At 44.4% G+C, this 22,455-nt stretch overlaps 1 protein-coding gene across 3 annotated transcripts in view; it reads left to right on the top strand.

Annotated features, from left to right (window-relative positions):
- Positions 1–22,455, top strand: part of LOC135388521 (E3 ubiquitin-protein ligase UBR5-like) — a 272,129-nt gene that overhangs the window by 130,417 nt on the left and 119,257 nt on the right. For all 3 annotated transcript variants that reach the window (XM_064618109.1, XM_064618108.1, XM_064618107.1), the window contains exons 28-29: positions 8,365–8,476; positions 12,702–12,809. In XM_064618109.1, coding sequence (XP_064474179.1) covers positions 8,365–8,476; positions 12,702–12,809 — 220 coding nt within the window. The remainder of the gene's footprint in view (positions 1–8,364; positions 8,477–12,701; positions 12,810–22,455) is intronic.

The raw sequence follows: 22,455 nt of genomic DNA, 5'->3' as shown, positions 1-22,455 counted from the left end.
AAGGACTACCCAATTAGAGGCCTAATGACTAATACAGTAAAACCTTGTTGATCCAAAGTTGCATGTACGGCAATTAAAATTTGATTGAAGTGGGTTTGTGAATTCAGCGAGCTCAGACAAGCTGACTAGTCATACCTTTATTGAGAAAGGAGAAAGGTGCAAGAGTAAAGGTGCAGAATATCACTTACCCAAGTCTGTCATGTACAATAACTGGTGTCAAAAGTGACCATTCGTTGTAAATGGCACATCAGTTCCATGAGGTTGTTACATACGCCATACTCCCACAAAGTTGCACGTAACAGCTGACACTTCTGTAAACGATGGCATGCGGAGCAGCACACCTAATGGATACTCTCCAGGCATGTTTTTGAGCACATTCTATCTTATCGATAACGACTTTACCTTTTCTTTTGTTGCGAGGGTCTTGTACATTGGCATGGCCTTAAGTCGCACCATCGCAGCAGTGGTTGCAGTTTTTCTACAACACAAAGCGATGGCCACAGAGCAGGGCCCTCGCAGCTAGAAGCAGGCGAAAGTGAAGCAGGTATGCTAGCTGGTTGCCTGCTGGTGAAGAGCATTCTCGCGAGAGATCTTCCTCATTAAGCGGGTAGTGAGATGCAGATGCTTCAGACGAGCCTGTAGTGTAGGGCTGTGTGAATAGTGAAATTTAGGTTACTGCCGAAAACTAAGAGAATATTTATTTCATCAAATAATAACAAATCGAATACAGTCGAAAATTGCTACATATCCTGCATAAAAAGCTATATTTCTCGAAAAATATTTTGTATCAGTATTCACATTTATTATCAGCTCTACTATCATATTGTGCGGCGCTACTATGCGTTGTGAAGACAATAGAAAACTTGCATAACATAACTGATTCAGGGGGGATTTCCGATGGGATAACTGCAGCCACCAACTCTTGATCATCTTTAGAGCCTGAAGTTTTCGGGAAATATTTTTTTCGAAATTCGGGGGGTTAAAATCGGGTAAATAAACGTGTGCAGTAAATTAATGTGAATTCAGGTGAAAAAATTCGGGGAGAAATCGGGCTCAGCTACTCAAACTAACTGTAGTGGTTTGGTACAAACGGGGATGTAACTGCATTTGCTGCCAAACAATTAAGTTAATGCCTTCCTACAAATGTCCCAGTGAGGGCAGTTTGCCGGGTAAAAATGGGTTTCACCCTAAATAGGCAACCTTCAATTCGGGGTGCAAATTCGGGGACGAATCGGGCAAACCCCTAAAACTTCAGGCTCTAATCATCTTGGAGATACGAGTGTGGTTCCATAAGTTTCCGGCCCGACCAACTTTTAATAGTCATCGAGACGAAACAAGTGTATCACTTTTCGACATAGTCACCGTTAACTTCGATGCACTTTTGACACCTTTCAACCAGCATTCGTATACCCTTGAAAAAATAGTCGGAAGTTTTGTCTGCGAAATGCTGAAAAACTGCCTCTTGCACCTCACTATCGTTTTGAAATCTCCGTCCTCTGAGATCCCGCTTCAAGTTTGAGAACAGGAAGTAGTCACTCGGTGCCAAGTCTGGACTGTAGGGTGGGTGGTGGATTTCTTCGAAGCCTTGGCAACAGAAGCCGTGTGGACAGGGGCATTGTCCTGGAGCAACCGGACACCTCGACTCAACCTGCCGCGCCTCTTTTCCTTGATGGCGTCTCACAGTCGGTGCAGGAGTGAAGCATAATAAGTCGCATTCACTGTGGTGTTCCTCTCTTTGAAGTCGATGAGGAGGATCCCATGATAATCCCAAAATATTGTTGCCATTATCTTCTTTGTGGATTGTGTGACCTTGGCTTTTCTTGGGGGTGCTTCTCCTGGTTTGCACCATTCCATCGACTCCTTTTTCAATAGGGGATCAGAGTTGAGCACCCTCATAGTGTATCCCCTGTGACAATTGACTTGAATATTTCTTCTTCGTTGTCTTGACAGAGCTCCAAAAACTCTTTGGCACAAATGACGCGCTCTTGCTTTTGAACTGACGAGAGAAGTCGTGGCACCCATCTCGCACTTTCCTTTTTCATGTGAAGGCCCTCGCCGATGATGCAAAAAATGGTTGTTTTGGAAAGCCCCAGCCTTTCTGAGATTTCCTTCACCTTCAGACGCCTGTCGCTCAGCACTACCTCCTCGACAAGAGACAAATTTTCTTGTGCCACCACTTCCACTGTACGACCATCGCGTGGATCATCTTCAATGGACTCTCGCCCCAGTCGAAACTGTTACATGTCTTTAATGACAACTTGCGATTACAGACATTTAAAGTGGCTACATTAAGACTGGAGACATGGGAGACGCGGCTGTCTCATCGAAGCGCGCGGTCTTGCTTCTCTCGTAGCCTTGGGCCCCCTTGCGGGCGCTGCTAAAACTAAGACACCATGCAACATCCTCCCTTTTGAGGAATAAGTGTCATCACATAATGTAGTCCTTGAACTTTGGTGGCAGGTGACGTGTCCTCCTGCTGCGGGTACACGGGTTGCAGACAATTGTTGGGTGCAGCGGCTGGGCTGTCTGTGGAGTTTGCTCTTGTGCGACATCTTTGTCCCTTTCACTCTGCTGCACCTGTGGTGTAGCTTCAGGGCTTCTGCCTTCTTCTTGAGGTGTCACTGTATCAGCTGTTTTAGTCTGGGCTATGGCACTGTCTGCAACTGCAGACTCGCTACTCAGTGTCTGTTCTGTATTGGAGGCTTTTGGGACGGCCCGCAAGTGCACTCTATTTCGTCGTAGAATAGTTCCATTGACTTCGACTTCGTATGATCGTTCCCCGAATTTGCCTTTTACTACACCTTTGCGCCATTCGTTCCCTTGGTATGGTCTCACTCTCACTTTGTTGCCTTGCCTCAGGTCGGATAGGTCTTTGGAGCTTTTGTTGTACAGTTGCTCGATCCTCTTCCTTCTTTCTCCTTGTTGTTTGTTGATCCTAGTTACATGTGGCTCGAGGAGGGTACTTGTCGTTGGGAGGGTTGTCCTTGTTCTCCGTGCCATGAGAAGTTGTGCTGGGCTTGCTGCCAGTCCTTGGCGCGGTGTGTTGCGGTGCGACAAAAGAGACATGTGATAGTCTGTCCAATCCACTGTCTAATGCCTTTTTCAGTAGGGCTTTCGCAGTTTTGACTGCTGACTCTGCCATGCCATTGGATGCGGAAAGCCTGGACTGGAGGTGTGATGGGTGAAACACCACTCATTGGCAAACTGTCCAAATGCTGCACTGCTAAACTGCGGTCCATTGTCGGAGACAAGAACATCAGGTATCCCGTGTCTTGCAAATTGTGCTTTCAGTTTCTTTATGACTGAAGCTGTCGTGGTATTAGTAAGTTCATCAACTTCAAAGAAGTTGCTGTAGTAGACGACTGTGACTAGGAAGGTGCAATTGTCGTATTCCATGAGGTCGGTCCCGACTCTCTCCCATGGATTTCCGGGTACTGGGTGAAGGAGCAGTGATTCCCATTGCTGATCCTTCCCGAACTTCTGGCAAACATCACAATTTAGGATGTAGTCCCGTAATTCCGCATTCATGCTGGGCCAGTATACGCATTCACGAGCTCGTCTCAGGCTACTTTCTACCCCAAGATGTGACGAGTGAAGAGCTGCCTTGATTTCTGTTCTTAGTTCTTTGGGTATGACTACACGTTGTCCCTTGTATATCAGGTCATCTTCGACGGTGAGCTCGTGTCGCATGGCGAAGAAGGCTGCTACATCAGGCGGTAGGCCAGTCTTTGTGTCTGGCCATCCAGACGTAATGATGTCCCTTAATGTGCACAGGCTGTGGTCCTTGTTGGTGGCAGTTGCTACCTTCTTTAGTGTTGCTTGTTGGACCCTTTGTCGTGTGACTGCATTGATGTGCATGGAGTTTTCTCTGTCGTCAGTCTCTGGAAGATATGCTCTTGACACAGTATCCGCTATCACTAGACTTTTGCCCGGTCTGTACTCCACGTCTACGTCGTACTTCTGCATCTGCAACAGCATGCTCTGTAGTCTGCGTGGCACTTTGTCCAGCAGTTTCTTCACAATCTTTTGTAGTGGTCTGTGGTCTGTGATCACCCTTGTGCTACGGCCAAAAGTGTACTGATGAAATTTCTCGAGTGAGAAGACTATTGCTAGCATTTCCTTCTCGATTTGAGCATATTTCATCTCTGTTGGGGTTAATGCTTTGCTGGCGAATGCTATTGGGTTGCCTTCCTGCATTAGTGCAGTCCCAAGTCCTTTTTGGCTGGCATCACACTGAATTGTGAGTTCTTTTGAGCTGTCATAGAAGGCTAGAATGGGGGGGAGGTAATCAGTTGCTTGACTGCATCAAATGCTTGTTGCTGCTCAGTTGTCCATTCCCATTTCATATCCTTTCTTGTTAGCCTTCTGAGAGGTTTCATAGTGTCGGACAGATGTGGTAGGAATCTCGACAGGTAATTCACCATGCCGTTCAATCTTTGTACACCTTGTACGTCTGTTGGGGGGGGGGGGGGCATGGAGGTTATGGCTCTGACGTTTTCGGGGTCAATACCTAGCCCTTTTCGTGTCAGTTTGTGTCCTAAGAATGTGACTTCATCAGTGTCGATTTCAATCTTCTTTTTGTTGATGACTATTCCTTCTTGTTGACATTTCGTCAGGAGTTTTTCCAGTTTCTCGTTGTGGTCTCGTTGCGCTGTTTCTCTGTCTTCTCCTACTCCATAGACTAGGATGTCGTCAGCTACACATATGACTCCCTCAAGTCCATCTAACGCACTTTGGAGCTTCTTCTGAAAAATCTCACTGCTCACCGCTAGTCCGAACAGTAGTCTCAGCCATCTGTGGCGTCCAAATGGTGTCTGGAATGTGGTGAGAAAACTTGATGCTTCATCTAGCTCACAGTGCCAGTAACCGTCCTTGAGATCCAGCTTTGAAAACACTTTTGCCTGTGAAAGGTCTGGTAGCACATCATCCAGCACTGGAAGCGGGTGTCGTTCCCTTTTTAGTGCTTCATTTAGTGCCTGAGGGTCAATGCAGATCCTCAGCTCCCCAGATTTCTTTCTGGCTACGACCATGCGGCTCACCCAAGATGTAGGCTGATTCACCTTGGTGATTATGCCTCTTTTTTCAAGCTTTTGTAACTCTTCCTTCAACTGTTGCTTGATGTTGATGGGCACCTTGTAGGACGAAGTAGCTCTGGGAGGTATTGATTTGTCCACAGTGAGGTGTACTGGTTCACTGAATCTGCCTAACCCTTCACTTATAACTTCTGGGAACCTTTTAATTATGTCGTTTGGGTCCTCTGGGCTTGCTTGAATGGCAGACACCAGTTTGTAGTTCACTGTTATGAGTCCCATCTTCTCTGATGTTGTTCTTCCAAGGAGTGGGACACGGTCCTCATCCACAACTATAAATTCTATGGAGTATTTCTTGCCAGTTTCTCGGCTCCTCAAATGTAGCCAGCATTTGCCTCGTGGTTTGACCGTTGTTCCATTGTACACTTGAAGCTTTGTGCTTGTGTCTTCCACTTCATGTTGTAGCACATATCTTGATGGAACAATGTTCTCCGATGCACCACTATCAACTTGAAATTTGATTTGTTCATTTGTATCTCGGCGTTCAAGCACTGTGTAGATAACTTCTTTGGTGCTTCTTTTCTTGACTGCTAGAATTTCCTCTTCCGAGCTGTCTCCCTGCACCTGGTGAATGTGTGGCTTTTGTGGCTTTGTTTTGCACTGACTGGCAAAGTGGTTGTCCTTGCCACATTTTCTACACGTCTGTCCCCAAGCAGGACACTTAAGTTTGGCAAAAACATGCGATGTGCCACAGTAACGGCATGTCTTCGCTCCTGCATTTGTTTTATTCGTTGTTGAGTCATCTGTTGTCTTCCGTACGTTTTGCTTGCGATGTTTTGTCTTCACTGCGTTGACCGCGTCAGTCTCTTCTTTCATTGTATTGCCTTCATTCTTGAACGCTTGCAGTTGATTCTTCATTGACATCTTGTGCGGTGCAGACCTTTATAACTCTGTCAAGGGATGGGTCTTCCATCTTCAATATGTCTGCCCTCGCTTTGTCGTCGTTGCAGCCAAAAACAATTTGGTCACGTATCATCATCTCCCGTTCGTTTGCGAAATTGTAAGCGCGAGCTTTGAGTTTCAAATCTGTGACGAATGACTCAAAAGGTTCTTGAGGCTTTTGCATTCGGCAACGGAAGATATATCTGGCGTAGTCTTCGTTCTCTCTTGGCGCGAAATGCTCATCAAGCTTGTGAAGCACGTTTTTGAGAGAGTACTCAGGATGTGTACAAGTTTCCGTCGCTGGGCCGAAGTCTAAAGTGTTGTACACGTCAAGTAATTCCGACCCACCTATCGTCAGTAGTATTGCCACTTGCTGTTCTTCTGGTTTACTGGTTGTGTCTGTCGCTTTCAGGTAGAGATCGAATGTCTGTTTGAAGATCCGCCATTGCGCTGCGGCGTCGCCCGCGCTGCTGAGCTTGGGCGGGGGTGCGAGCTTCTCCATTCTCTTGTTGCGTAATCATGTGCGGCTTACTTGGATAGTCGGTGGACTGCTGCTTCTGACACCATGTTACATGTCTTTAATGACAACTTGCGATTACAGACATTTAAAGTGGCTACATTAAGACTGGAGACATGGGAGACGCGACTGTCTCATCAAAGCGCGTGGTCTTACTTCTCTCGTAGCCTTGGGCCCCCTTGCGGGCGCTGCTAAAACTAAGACACCATGCAACAGAAACTGCTTAGCCCAGTCTTTTACCGTTGTGTACGACAGAGAGGCTTCCCTGTACACGTTGTCCAGTCGCGCTTTAATTTCTTTAGGTGAAAGTCCCTCTTTTGTCAAGAATTTTATCAAAGCACGTTACTCGATTTTTTCCATTTTAACTGAAGAGTGCACCCTGGCTGTTTGAAATGCCGCTCTCCAACCGACAAAAGCATGGAGAGGGTTGAGGGTGGTGCTCCGGCCCTCCAACAGATGGCGCCACGCGTCCTTATTCGCATTTTCAAATTCGTGCGCATTTTCTACCTCGGGCTGGAAACTTATGGAACCACCCTCGTAGGCTAATTCAATTTCGGTCAAAGTAACTGAAGGGGTTTATCAATATTTATCAGTTTATCAATAAAGAATGGAGGTGATCAAGAGTTGGCATCTGCAGTCATCCTGTCGGTGCTATAAGTTAAAAACGAAAAAAAAAAGAATCCTGGAAGGTAGAGCTTACTTTTGCCTGAGTGGTTAACTGTTGATATGGATTACGAGCCCTGCCTCGTGGCCTGTCGTGGCTTGGTAGTATAATAAATGTCGTGTCGTGTATGAGTTCCTTAACCCTTTTCCGTGGTTCCTGCTGCCTGGCGATTGTGATGGATTACCACCAACTATCCCACATCTTACCAGCGTTGACGTATAAATAGAGCCTGAAGTTTTCGGGAAATATTTTTTTCCAAATTCAGGGGGTGAAAATTGGGTATTAAACATGCTCTAAATTCATGCGAAGTGGGTGGAACCCCCACCCCACCCCACCGACCCCCACAGATTCGGGTGTAAAAACTTCCAGTATGCTAAATTCAGGAAGAAATCGAGCTCAGTTACTCAAACTATCCATACTGGTTTGGTACAAACGCTGATGTAACCATATTTGCTGCCAAATAAGTTAGTGTGCATTCCCTTAGATGTCTCAGTGAGGGCAATTTGCCGGGTAAAAATCATGTTTCACCCTAAAGAGGCAACCTTCAATTCGGGGTGCAAATTCGGGGAAGAATCGGGTTAAACTCTAAAAGTCCAGGCTCTACGTATAAACCAGAACTGCCATATGTGCATGGCCTCACAGTGGGTGGTCAGTGACTCAGATATATTTGATGTATTGGAGAAAATACTATTTGAATTGAATGTTGAATTCATGACCACTATATTCGGCCCGAATATCAAATACTTTGAATATTCACCCAGACCTAGTTATTAAGCCCGTAGCAGACTCCTTCGTCTTTCTCAACCTTCATCTGCAGCTGCTCCGAAACGTCGGGAAACCCGTTTTGTGGGTTTTTTGGTTGGTGTTATCTGTTCGTCTCGTTCCTCATCTGTACACCTTGTGCCTGACTGTTGCCAATTGCAACAAGCTCCTGGATTGATGTCAGCACTTAAACTAAAAGTACGGGTGCACATTATCATTCTTGAAGAAGAATGCCCCAGGTTTCACATAGGAGAAACACAAGGGCGAGAAGGTTCATATAGTTAACCTATGTCGATGAATATGCAGCATTTTTTCTCATTGAAGCACTCTCACATGTGCTCAGAATGTAATAGCTCAGCGGTGCTGCTCGACATGTGTTGCACAGTGCAACAAATGAGGCAGATGCGTACCTCTACTCAGGTGGCCTAATAGTGTATATATGGGTGCAGGTGGATGTTGTAGAAGGGAACAACCGAGAGGATCCAGAGGAAAGTGAAAGGGAGGACCGTATGGAAACCTCTGAACAAGATGGCACTCCTGCTCATGAACATAACGATGAAGGTGAGCACATTCATACTTTTTATTTTTATCACTAAGTTCACTCTCTGTCTTTTTCTCAAATCAGCATGGTACCAGTACATTTTAGATAAAACTCAGTTACTACATGGGAATCTATTTGCTTCAACTGTAATGCACTCAAACCTCGTTCCACCAAAGCATGATAGAATGAAAGTTTTGAGCTAGTGAGTCTATACAATTCATGAAAAATTCCCAGAACTGCATTTGCTCTATCCCTAACACTTGTCTTAATGTCAAGGAAACAAGAAGAAAGGCAAACACACATGTTGCTGCAGCTCAGCCACTAGCGCATGTTACAGTATTTCAGCCATTGGCTACTATTTTGTTTCAAAACTGTCTTCACTAGTATAGCTATTCATGCACCTCAGTTATGGTGCTACAATTCAATCTATCTCCTCAACCATCCTTCATCAGCAAGGCAAAACGGCTCAGGCTACGATCGCAACTGCTTGTGTTGCCCCAGCCACATGCTGTCAGTGAGCCTCTTGTCCCTGCGCAACTTTGTTGTCCATGGATGCTGAGAAGGTGACTGTTCACTTGCCTTTGTGTGTCACAATGGAGAGCCAATGACACTTTTGTGATAGCAAATGTAAGTGCACATCGCCGAAGAAGAGGGTTGGCGCTCATACGCTTGAGTTTTTTTATATTGTTTTCTGCCAGTTGCTAACTGCAGCCTATTCCAAAATGGCTTCTTGGGAGCCTCATCTGGCTACCATGTGCCTTTAATTTAAAAAATCTTAAGTGAACAAATTTTCTAGACATTAGAACTCCATTTCCAGCACATATGCATAGTCTGCTACCCAGCTTTCCTTTGACTTTTTTGACAAGACAAGTTATTGTATAAATATCATGTTGAATGATGTATATTTGAAAAATTTAACAGTTCTTATTGTTTGATGCTACACATGTCACACAGTGAACAACTTGAAGGAGCTCAACAAACCACGCTCGTCGCAGTACATCTACAATAAGGCTATTAACGAATGTTTCCCATAGACCAAGCCATCTCTGTTTTTTACACAAAGAAAAAAAATACTTTCTTTCAGTCCTCGTCAAGTTAAGGCTCCCCTTCCACGAAGAACATATAGCCATCACGAAATGCTGCACGTTCGAATCTGACGAAGTCTCTTTTATGTGTAAACTTCACGGATATTTAAAAAAGAACCTCTGCTTACGCACTCAAAATGCAAGCACAAAGAAAGAAAAAGTGTACACTTCTAAACACCCATAGACACTCTCTGCAAGCCATATGCGCAGGCACCGGCGGACACGAAAGTTTCCCCCTGAATGATCGCCGCGCCACCGCTCGCCGCTCGGCCGCCGAACTGAAGTTCTTGCGCGAGTTTCCTGACCAGAAAGAGTATTGAGTGACCGTGCTTCCGCTCTTGCTGAGAGTAACGTATGTGTTGTTCCAAAGCAGAGAACAAAAAGCGATGGCGGTTGAAAAAGCAAGTTTATTTGTCCTCGCGAACACTTTAGAAAAAGTTACAGTACAAATCTTTTCATGTCTTGTAACAGGCTTCACTGGAGCTTTAGGTGCTTGGACACCAAAGGGCAGTTCAAAAGCCAACCGCAGTTCGCACACCCAATGTGTACAAGTGTACAGTTTCGGGAAAACAGCTGGGCCATGTGTGTCATTGTTGCCGATGCCGAGAACTGAAAATGAAATAAAAACTATTTATTGATGATGCATAACTCTGAACGAAAATCACTGTTATGAATATGCAATTGATGTTGATTTCGTATTTGAACACAAAAGCACACTTGTCACAAGCGTTCGTAGATCACAGTGACTGAAGGGCTGCGACATGCATGAGGAGAAACTATACCATAACCATTCATATAATTTATTTAGCGGCATATCTAAAACGCACAAGTTACAGCAATGCACTGCACTATGAAACACCTTTAACGTAAGAGTGACTCGTAAATGTTGTACGTAATACACTTCACACGATAAACCTGCACTACTCCCTTCGGTAACAAGAAGTAATCAAACTTGTCTTACCGTTGACCTGCGGGACATCGGGAGGACTTCAGCCTTCCTCAAGTCGCACAAATGATTTCTGCGTTGTTTGCAGGTGTAGGGATTCCCTGCCACGTTCCTGTTTCCGCTGTTGTGATGATCAGCTGGATTTGCCATTCCGTTTTCACACTAGCTGTTCGCCACAATCTAGATCTGAAGCACTCAAAACTCCATCGAAACTACCCGCTAGCGTTTGCAAGCACAACGGTTGTAGTCCGAGAGAACGCGCGTGGCCGGACAGACATGATGTCTCCTCTGTTCGACCAACCGTTCGGATCCTTGCGCTTCAATCAAATGACTCTCGCCCAATCAGCGCGAAGTAAAACTGACGTCAATTCTCAGACACCAATGAGCATCCAAATATTTACTCATATATCACCCAGCCAATTAGAGATCTTCAGATCAGCTGCGCCGGTGGCGACAATATTTTGGAGGCGGTGCGTTTCGCTTTAGAGCCGGCGGCTGGGAAAGCCAACTTGCGGGATGGGAGCTGCGACGAACCCTCGTAATGACTGGTAGAAATCGGGTTAAACCTGACTGCCTGCCGGGTCGTTCGGGGCGTAAATTCAGGTCAAATCTGGTTTAACCCGAAAATGTCCGGCTCTACATATACAGTTGAACCTCTCAATAACGAATGTCAATTTAGCAAAATGCTCTTTTTGACAAAACATTTCCGTTTGCATGTAGGCGTCCCCACAGACGCAAATTTATTTTTGCTCTCGATTTAACGAAATACACTCGATCGTCGGATCTTTTTAACAAAGTGTCTGGGCAACGAAAGCCTTCTGCATGTTTATGCCTAATGTATAATGTACACGACAGCTTCCACTAAACATATTCACAGCTTCCACAACTGCTGTAGTGTAGTTTGTCAGCTGATGTAGTTTCAAAACTAGAGGATACATGTTGCTGCTGAATGCATGGGTCTTCAGACTCCCACTGCCAACGTAATTCATTCCGGCAACATAATGCACATGTCAAAGCCTGAAGAAGAGGAGCGTGTTTGTTACTTTTTTGTTTATATTCTGACAGAAAGGGCCATGAATGAGCAGTAGCTGTGTGCTGATGGGCATACTGTGACAAGAATTAGCTATTCAAAATACAGTGGACTCTCATTAATTCAAACTTGAGGGGCTCAGGATATTTGTTTGAATAAAGCGGAGTTTGAACTAACCTCAGAAGAAAAATAGAGCACTGTCATATCCAGCGCCGTTGCTACATCAGATGCACTTGGTAAAGGCACTGGTTTGCGGCTTGGGTCGAACAAATCTTCGTCGCTACACTCTGCACTGTCCTATGGTCCAGTTCGACTGGTGCATGTGGCATCGATGATGTCCGCGTCGGTCAAGGGAGCAGTCTCCATGCCGTGGTCTCCGCTGACATGGTGCCAGATAGGGAAATAAATGATGACAGTTGCCAACGGGTTGTAGAACGATATTGATAGTCACGAAGTGATAAAAGCAAGTGACTGCACGCGAACGCACCTCCTCCACCCTTCCTTCATGGCTGCAAGAGGAAGAGAGAGAAAGAAGAGGGGGACGGAGGGAGAACGCAAGCGTTCGCGTAAGCTTATTGCTGTCGTAAAGAGGTGAAAGCGTCCTTGAACAGCGCAAAATGCGGAAAGAGGATGGGAACCGTATTGAAGGTCAATAACCAGGGAGGTATGAGGTGCTGTGACCCATTCCGGTTCGACGCGCGAGCACCGTTGGTTCAAATTATGCGGTGTGTATGCTTGTCCATTCGAATTACTGGGAGTTTCTCCCCATTGAAATACGTGTGGCCTGGACGGGAACCGGACGAGAGTTTGAATTATCCAGAGTTTCAAATTAAACGACTTCGAATTAATGAGATTCTACTGTATTCGAACTGCCATCAACAACTACTCGATTTGATTTGCATCTGCAAAAAAATATTCAAAATGCATTTGCAGTGTGTCTGAAATATTCATATTCGATTCACATTTAAAATACCCAGCTATAGTTTTCAGCAAACAGTTCAGTTTTTTTTTCTTTCAGGGTTTTTTTTCAGGTTTTCGGGGCGGGGGAGGGGGGGGGGGGAATTTCATAGTCCCTTGAAGTTGCAAAAATGTCCCTGTAGGCTTATCAGTAAATGCAATGAGATCCTTGATCCTAGAATTATAGAAAACATAAATTTGGAGTTCAAAATTGTTTTTTCTTTCAGAGAGTGACAGTGACAGTGACCCTGACAGTGCATCATACCAGAGTAATCAAGACAATGCCAGTGCTCAGCGAAGTGCTACTACAGGTGCCACAGCAGGCTCTGATGCAGGTAAGCCCCGCACAACAGTAACCAGAGTGGAGAAAAAGTTTCGAATTATCCAGCAGTTCAAATTATGAGATTTCAAATTAGCGGGATTGCACTGGTATTAGGATATATTGTGTTCTACAGGCAATGAAATCTATAACTTACCAAAACTCGTAACATCTGCTTAACGATCAAGCTTACAAATAAAATCTGCTTATTCTAAGTGCAACATGCCATTGATAGCAGCTGGAATGCTGTACAGCAGGCGCCTAATATCTGTTAGGCACAAAACAAAAGATAGTATGAACCTTAAAAGTACAGATGTGTTGGGGATGGGACAGATGTTGTTCCTATTGAGATAATCATGGGTCGTCCACGCAAAGCCTCGACAGGATATCGTTTTCTCTGATATGACAGGATTGCGAGGACGTCCTTGGGACATTGTGTGTTGACTGCATAGTTTTGTTCAAAGTCAGAAATTTTGTTTAAGTTCTGTTGAAAATCAGGGTGTAAAAATGGGGTGGTATTTTGTGCACAAGAAAACATGGTGAAATCAGGTGAAATAGTCTTATTATTAGAGGTGTGTGAATATTTAAAATTTTGAATATGAATCGAATATGTGCAATATTCGATTCGCATTCATGTTCGATCAAATCAAAGATTGAATATTCTAATTTTTTCGAATATCATAGCAGCTTACCACGAAGCTGTTGCGGGGTGCACGCTGGAATTTGTACGTTGTGGTAGCAGCGACAAATATGAATAGTAAAACAGCTGCAAAGCGGTGCACGGAGCTTTCGAGGTACACTCATCTGCAAATGCATCGCTGCATGTTCGGAGACCGAAACTAGTACACAGTTGTGTGCAGCCGCCATTACAGTTCACCCCAGCCAAACGCGAAACTGTGGTACATTTCATGCATCGTCAGCACAGTCGCGGGTTTTGTGGTTTGCTAACGAACTCTGAACATTTGTGTGAGGCCAAGGGTTCGGTTAAATTCTGATTAGACATCGAAATCTTGTTGACATAGAGCTGCACATCGCTGTTCGCTGTGCCACTGGATGCACAGCCAAAACCCGCATCCCGAACTCGTTTTCTTTTTTTTGTTTGTTTCTGCCTGTGGCAGTCGGCGATATATAGTTTAATCATGGTAGCATGCGATGATGGCGATAATTGAGGAGTGGGACGTAACAATATTTCGACCTGTGTGACCACATGTTAAAAGTTCTAACCTAGGATGACAGTAATGCTGCAAAGTCATTTGAAAGTACACTAACTGTTGTTACAGATGAGAGCAGGACACATATGGCCTCAAGCCCGACCCTCACGAAGCGGGCGACTCTTGCTCGTCAGGGCGACGAAGTTTTGAGGCACGCACGCAGATTGTCACTGTGAAATGAAAGTAGTGCTGAATACGAACATTGCGGAAACAATCACGCATGATAAGCACAGCCATACAGCATTGTTGAGGATTGCGGTTTTGCAGCGCTAATGAATGGGGCTGTTCCAAACTATACATTACCGTCAGGAATGATGGGCTCACGCATGACGTCACACGTAAGAGCACTGTGAAACCGTGTAGTTTCTTGCCTACATGACAAATGCGGAAGGCATTGTCAGTGCAAGATGAGAGCACTTGCCACCTTCATTTTCCTTCTGAGATGTGCCGATTAGTAAACCATCGCACATTCTGGACATGTCATTGCCCTTTACTTCCATTCTGTCTGTTTCATCAGCACTTACAATGCTAACACAGGTGTTCACTATTCATGGAAGATGTTTGAAGTGCAAGTTATTTTTACGGTTTTCAGCTTGCCTCATGAGAACAGCATATTGTTTCATTGTAAAAATAATTTGACTGTACATGTGCATATAGGCATGTATGCCTTATGATAAGCCAATACATTAATACTGGAGCTGTGCAAATAGCAAAATTTGCATTGCGAATGTTTAACGAATATTTCACTTGGAATGCGAATCAAATCTGGATAACTTCTTCAGATTCTGTTCATCCGGGAAAGGGAGTATCTTGCATCAGCAAGGCACATGAAATTGAAAGAAGGATACAGCAGCAGCCAACGCGAGCGTGAAATAATGACGGACGACAATCTACACTTGTGTTAAGTCGTTTTGTGAGAGCGGAATCAGCCTGCAGCCTCGAGCATGCCCTCAACACTCATCGATATTTGATGCTTTGCGGAACATGCAACTTATTCTTTTTGTAAACGGGGGCCAGGGCAAGCCTTAGTGGTTATACAGTGAATTATCCACCAGTCTCTTTATAAATATTATTTCACTTAATTTCAACACAAAAAAGTTTTTCTTTTCACCTGAAAATACATCACTTCTTAGTATATCACCCGCCTTTACCCTGTTTGGCAGTTCCCGATTTTCAACCCGATATTTACCCTCCGATTTTCACAAAAAATAAGCCTAGAAAACTGAGGCTCCTAAAAATAACATACCATGAGAGAAGGGTCCCCTGTGTTATGTATGGTAGACTGGCTTAGTGGACGAACCGCATTGAGAGCTAGTCAACATGTTTCATGTAGCCTGCTGTGTGTGCATCTCCTCCTTTTTTTTTTTTACAATGTGAATGTCCTATACTTTTTTAGAAACTGCATATATTTCCATCTGTTATTGCAAATAATTCTTAAAGTTGGGAGTTAGTTTACTGGAACCTGCAATGCCCAGAGTACAGTTAGACCCTGAAGTTTTCGGGTTTTATATTTTTTGAAATTCGGGGGGTAGAAATCGGGTCAATAAATTGATGTCGAAAATTCATGCAAATTCGGGCAGAAAAATTACCATCAGACAGAGTTCGGGGAGAAATCGGGTATTATTGTAGAATAAACTTTCACTGGTACCGTTTATCCAGATGCCAGGGTGCCAGAAGTAAGGGGCAGTCGCATATTTTGTGAGAAACTAGTATGTCGATGCCTTGAGGTGCCTAGCCTAGGTGCAGTTTTGCAGGTAGAAATCTGGTTTAATCCTAGGTAGGTGAACCTCAATTCGGGGTGCAAATTCGGGGAAAAATCGGGTTTAACCCTAAAACATCAGGGTCTAAGTACAGTGTTGACCATGAGCTCACAAAATTTGTAGACTTTAGTGACAGAATATTAAGACAGAAAACACTGAAGACGGTTGTAGATTTATTAAGGTGCAAGCTTTCAGACAGAGTTCGTCCTTCATCAGGTGTGATACATTTGAACGGTGGTGCACATATTTATATTGATGTACATCACACAAAGAGGACAAAGAAGGCGGTGTGAAGTAAATACGAATGCTGCTCGAGAGGATTGAAGGCGCAAAAAAAATATTAAACCAAAGAAGGCAATGTTATAATTTTTTCGCGCTCTCAATCTTCTCAAACAAGAATTTGTATTTCCTTCTCACCACTTTCTTTGTCCCCTATCTCTGATGTACATCAATAAACAAAATACAGAAGCCGACACTGAAGATTTTTGTTTAAGTTTAATTTGTACAAGCTTTCGCGTGGAGGTCCACGCTTCCTCAGGTACAAAGTGAAGTGGTGACACACATAAGTATATATAGTATAGACACTGCTGTACAAAGAAAGGGAAGAGGAAAGGAGATATGGTGCCACATGTCTGTGTACAATGAATAGCTGGGCAGACGGATAAGTGACCTCTAACCGTTTAAGAACAGTAAAAGGTGTTGTTGTGAACAAAAAGGCTCGCCAACCCAGTTTCGCGGAAGGGGGGTCAGGAGTATGGGAAACGAGTGGCCCAGAATGGACAAAAGGGAAGGTTACGGATTATCTAACGGAGTACCAGACGATGACTGAAAGTGGGGATTCAAGAATTGTGCACAAATAAATATAGATATATAGCTACTAAATTTACATAAGCGGATATAACGAGCCAGGACTAAGATTCAGACCATTTGGTGTGAGACACTTGAATTGCGAAATTAAGTAGGACTCTCTATTCTTACGTTTAATGTCGGTGCGGAACCCAGATTCTAGCAATATAATTTTCAAATCAGTTTCAAAATCGTGATTAGGTTGATTGAAGTGAATGGCGACAGGAGTTTGGCGGGCATTTAGGATATCAAATTTGTGGCCATAAAATCTTTTTCTCATTGTGTTGGAGGTTTCACCGATGTATTGTGAATTGCACTTGCTGCAGAATATCAAGTAACAAATATTGGGTGAATTACAGTGGAGTGAATGACGAATTTTCAAACAGAAGTCACCCAAAGTGCTACGGGCAATGGTGGACGGCGCGATAAATTTACAGGTCTGGCACCGTGTACTACCACAGGGATAACAACCCGGCGAGCGCTTCATCATGCATGATGACGTGAGGATGTCGCGCAAATTTTTCGATCTACGGAATGCTACTAATGGGGGAGTGGGAAAAATTTCCTTTAATTGCTCGTCAGCATGTAATATATTGAGGTGGCGTCTAAGAATGGAATTGGTATTGACAAGTGATTTATGATATGTGGTGGATAAAACTACATTACTTAAGTCCTCTTTACGTTTCGGGGTGAATAAGGACTCCCTGGATAGGCTAGATGATTTGGCAAACGAGTCATGGATGAGTTCAAATGGGTAATTTCTTTTTTCGAAATCAGATACCATTTGCTGAGCATGTTTTACAAAATCAGTCTGATCTGAGCAGATTCGTTTCAGGCGCAAGAACTGACCATATGGAATACTCCTTTTCTGGTGATTGGGATGATAGCTTTCATAGTGAAGATACTGGCGCTTGTCCGTTGGTTTCTTGTATAGTTCAGTGGTCAGCCTACCAGATTTACATGACACTGTCACATCAAGGAAGTTGATGGATGACCTTGAATAGTTACAGGTAAATTTAATTTTGCTATGCAGTTATGGCCACAAATTTGATATCCTAAATGCCCGCCAAACTCCTGTCGCCATTCACTTCAATCAACCTAATCACGATTTTGAAACTGATTTGAAAATTATATTGCTAGAATCTGGGTTCCGCACCGACATTAAACGTAAGAATAGAGAGTCCTACTTAATTTCGCAATTCAAGTGTCTCACACCAAATGGTCTGAATCTTAGTCCTGGCTCGTTATATCCGCTTATGTAAATTTAGTAGCTATATATCTATATTTATTTGTGCACAATTCTTGAATCCCCACTTTCAGTCATCCTCTGGTACTCCGTTAGATAATCCGTAACCTTCCCTTTTGTCCATTCTGGGCCACTCGTTTCCCATACTCCTGACCCCCCTTCCGCGAAACTGGGTTGGCGAGCCTTTTTGTTCACAACAACACCTTTTACTGTTCTTAAACGGTTAGAGGTCACTTATCCGTCTGCCCAGCTATTCATTGTACACAGACATGTGGCACCATATCTCCTTTCCTCTTCCCTTTCTTTGTACAGCAGTGTCTATACTATATATACTTATGTGTGTCACCACTTCACTTTGTACCTGAGGAAGCGTGGACCTCCACGCGAAAGCTTGTACAAATTAAACTTAAACAAAAATCTTCAGTGTCGGCTTCTGTATTTTGTTTATGTGATCTACAGGACTTGACTCCCCTCTTCGTATACGCATATGTACATCAATATAAATATGTGTACCACCGTTCAAATGTATCTCACCTGATGAAGGTCGGAGTCCGTCCGAAAACTTGTACCTTAATAACTCTACAATCGTGTTCAGTGTTTTTTGTCTTTCTGTTCTTCAACTGTGGTCTTGACTGTCCTTCTACGTCATTGTGCTTCTGACAGAATATTGTAAAAAAATTGTAAAGCGGGCTTCACCTAACGCAGCAGTGCAATGAGGTGAAGCCGACTTGCAGAATGGAGCCGCACACCAAATGAACAATGGCAGTAACGTGGAGTGGGCTTCACTTAACTCTTTATTGTAATGAGGCGAAGCCGACTTGCCGAATGGCCACAGTTATCTCTATACTGAACGAACTTAGCCTCCCTGGACCCAACAAAAGTTCAGGGAACGGTGTACTTTTACTTCAGCGCGGGACCCAGGACAGCGAAACCTCGCTTCAGTGCTATTCAAAATACCGCGCCCTTCCGCGAAACTGGGTTGGCGAGCCTTTTTGTTCACAATAGCACCTTTTACTGTTCTTAAACGGTTAGAGGTCACTTATCCGTCTGCCCAGCTATTCATTGTACACAGACATGTGGCACCATATCTCCTTCCCCTTCCCTTTCTTTGTACAGCAGTATGTTTAGTCGTGTATATGGCTATACTATATATACTTATGTGTGTCACCACTTCACTTTGTACCTGAGGAAGCGTGGACCTCCACGCGAAAGCTTGTACAAATTAAACTTAAACAAAAATCTTCAGTGTCGGTTTCTGTATTTTGTTTATGTGATCTACAGGACTTGACTCCCGTCTTCGTATACGATTCAGTGCTATTCGAAAAATATTCAAAAATTTCGAATACTGAAAATATGTTGCAAATAGCATTCGAATAGCATCACATATTTGTTTCATATTCGAAATTTCGAATATTCGAACTGCCTAATACATATTCCTGCTTGTCCTGGGTTCATTTTTCTAAGGATGAGTAGAACGCAACTGTGACCATGCTGGTTTCTAGGGCTTAATTGTTACTCTTAAAAGCTGTAATCCTATGGCGGGATATTCAATATTCTATTCGATTCTCGAAGGAAAATTTTGCTGATATTCGTATTCGAAAATTTCAATATTTGCATGCCTCTAGTCATTGCCCTTTACTTCTGTTCTGTCTGCTTCACCGGCACTTACAACGCCAACACAGGTGTTCACTATCCATAAAAGATTTTTCAAGTGCAAGTTGTTTTTACGGTTTTCAGCTTGCCTCACGAGAACGGCACATTGTTTCATTGTAAAAATAATTTGAATGTACATGAACATATAGGCATGTATGCCTTATGCTGAGCTCGTACGTTAATACATATTCCTCAGCACTTTTCAAGTGCGTGTCCTCGGGCATCTTTCTAAGGATCAGCAGAACACAACTATGACCATGCTAGTTTTGGGGGCTTAATTGTTACCCTTAAAGGAGCAGTCTAGAGGCCCACAACTTTTTTTCTGTTTTTGGTCAGTATGGAATGTTAGGCGGCCGAAAACCGTTTTCCCACAATTAGTGCAACCGTAGCTAAATTGGGACTCCTGCAATAGCTCCCCGAACCTCCCGCGCGCGAAACACCCTCCTTCGCCTTCACGATAGGCACGTGATGAGCGCCACCACACACGTCACTATGTGACGCAAGTGGTGAGGACGCTCCTCATTGGACTTGGGATCACATGATCGAGGTGAGCAACATCGCCCAGGCCGGAGCGTCTGCTACCGCTTGGGAGACGCCATGCGTTCTCCGGCTTCGTGATGTCCAAAACGGAGGGTTTGAAGGCTGTCAACGACACAACCACGATTGTTTGGGACCGCAGGCACCGCGGGACGAACGAGTGGTGCAGCCCGAAATTAACTGCGTTTGTACAGCAAAAACCCCGTGCTTCTCGACAGTGTGCAGCCTGTCCGACAGTTTTCACCGCGCAGTTGGTTCAGTGGCTAACAGGTGGCGCCACAATACCTCTTCCACAATACAGCTTCGCAATAGCTTTCTGCTGCTGTGAATTCTGAGATTGCACAGTTTGGTTGCACAGATGCATGGTTTTGGCGCTCTATGGCCTTTGTTGCCTTTGTGCCATTAAACACATCAATCAATCAATCATGAGATTGCACAGAAGCCACGGATATATTACTCTTGTGATCGTAATCTTATTTTCTCAGGCTGCGTATGTGCTTCTTCTTTTAAAGAAAACGTGATATAAATCATATAAATAATAGAAATCAACAAGAAGCAGCTAGCAATGTTCGTAGCAGACGGTTTTTCCTACGAACGAATGAGGGGCTCTCTACCACGAACGTCACACTAGAGTGGGTGTGGTCTGCAGTTGGAGCGCTCCGGCCTGTCACCGTGGCAGCGATTTTCCAAATTAATTGCACCGTGGTGATACAACTTTGGACAGAAATATTTTGTGGGAATGCTTTTCACATACTGCTTTACAAGATGACAGCAGTTTTGGGCCATGTTAGATACCACTTTAATGCTCCTTTAAAGCCTCTATCCAATGATGGGATATTCGATATTCAAAGGCCAATTTTTTTTATATTTCAGTTCAATTTCAATTCATATTCGAAAATTTCAATGTTGGCACGCATCTACTTATTATTTTTTGGGGGGTTAAACAACAATAAGGGAATTTTTCCCCACCACTGACGTGGTGCACATAGGCACTATCAGTTATTACAGTCGAGCCCGTTTATTACGATATTCTATATAACGATAACTCCGATATTGCGATCGAATTGCTGGTTCCCGTCAGCTCTCCCATTGAACTACATGTAAACAAAACATCGTTATAATGATCGCCACGAAAGCGCGTGCTCGCATATAGTGATAGGAATCCTCTCGGCGGCCGGTAAAACTCGTGAAAATTAGAAAGCAAGATTGCACCATTCCATTGAAAACAAATTACATTGGCATTTTCAAGAGCCTTCGCCTCTGTGCGCGCTAAAATGAGAACGCAGTGCGTTTATCTGTGCATGACTGCCGGGGATTAGATGTGTTGTGCACACACAGTTCCAAGTAGCACAGTTCCAACTAGCACCCAAAAAGTTTCAAGTAGCGAAGGCCGAGTTTGATCATATGCTGGAGCTCGGCATAATTCGACCATCAACCAGCACGTCGGCCTTGCCATTACATATGGTGCCGAAAAAGACTGGCGGCTGGCGCCCGTGCGGCGACTACCGTGCCCTGAACTGGCAGACGTTTCCAGACCGATACCCCATCCCCCATATTCTACACTTCGCTGCACACCTGGAAGGCACCAATACATTTTCCAAGATCGACCTCGTTCGTGCCTATCACCAGGTTCCCATGGCCGAAGAGGACATCTCTAAAACAGCCATTACCACCCCTTTTGGCCCGTTTGAATTTCTCAGGATGCCCTTCGGATTGAGGAATGCCGCCCAGGCCTTTCAGAGGTTTGTCGACAACATCATCCGCGGGCTTCCTTTTGTTTATGCCTACATTGACGTCATCCTCGTCGCAAGCCGCTCTCCTGCAGAACATGAGCAACATCTACGCGCGCTTTTCTCCCGCCTTCAAGACAGCGGTGTTATCATTAACGCAGCCAAGAACGAATTACCGTATTCCCCCGTATCAACCGGCATGCCGGGAAAGACCGGGGGAGGCCAGCATGCCGCTAAATCCCGTATTATGCGGCATGCCGGAAAATCCGGGACATCTTTTTTCGTGGCGAAGAGCATGTAAAAACCCAGACTATACGTTCCATTTTGTGATCAAACCGGACCAAATAGCGTTTGAATAATATAATGCCATCAAGCAAGGGCACACGCACAAAAGGGATTAGCCAGAGTGGAAGCTGCCTGTGACTAATACAGGCACACACTCCTTTCTCATGAGGTCATCAGGGTGACCTAAAAGAATGGGGAGATCAGTTTATCCCTGAACGGCGCTGGGAAGCAGTGTAGCAGTTCGGTAGTGTTCTCGTCAAATTTGACGGAGATGGACGCAGCTGACACCTCTGGCATTGATCAACGGGACATGGAAGAGCCAGGAAACAACGGGGCGGCACGAGAACGGCACCGTGGCCGTTCCCGCAGCCGCAGTTATTCCATTGCCTTTAAG

Source organism: Ornithodoros turicata, chromosome 3 (assembly GCF_037126465.1).
Source record: "Ornithodoros turicata isolate Travis chromosome 3, ASM3712646v1, whole genome shotgun sequence".
In the NCBI taxonomy this organism is placed as follows: Eukaryota; Metazoa; Arthropoda; class Arachnida; order Ixodida; family Argasidae; genus Ornithodoros; species Ornithodoros turicata.
The sequence above is the reverse complement of the archived record's forward strand: the minus strand, read 5'-3'. Positions and strand labels throughout refer to the sequence as shown.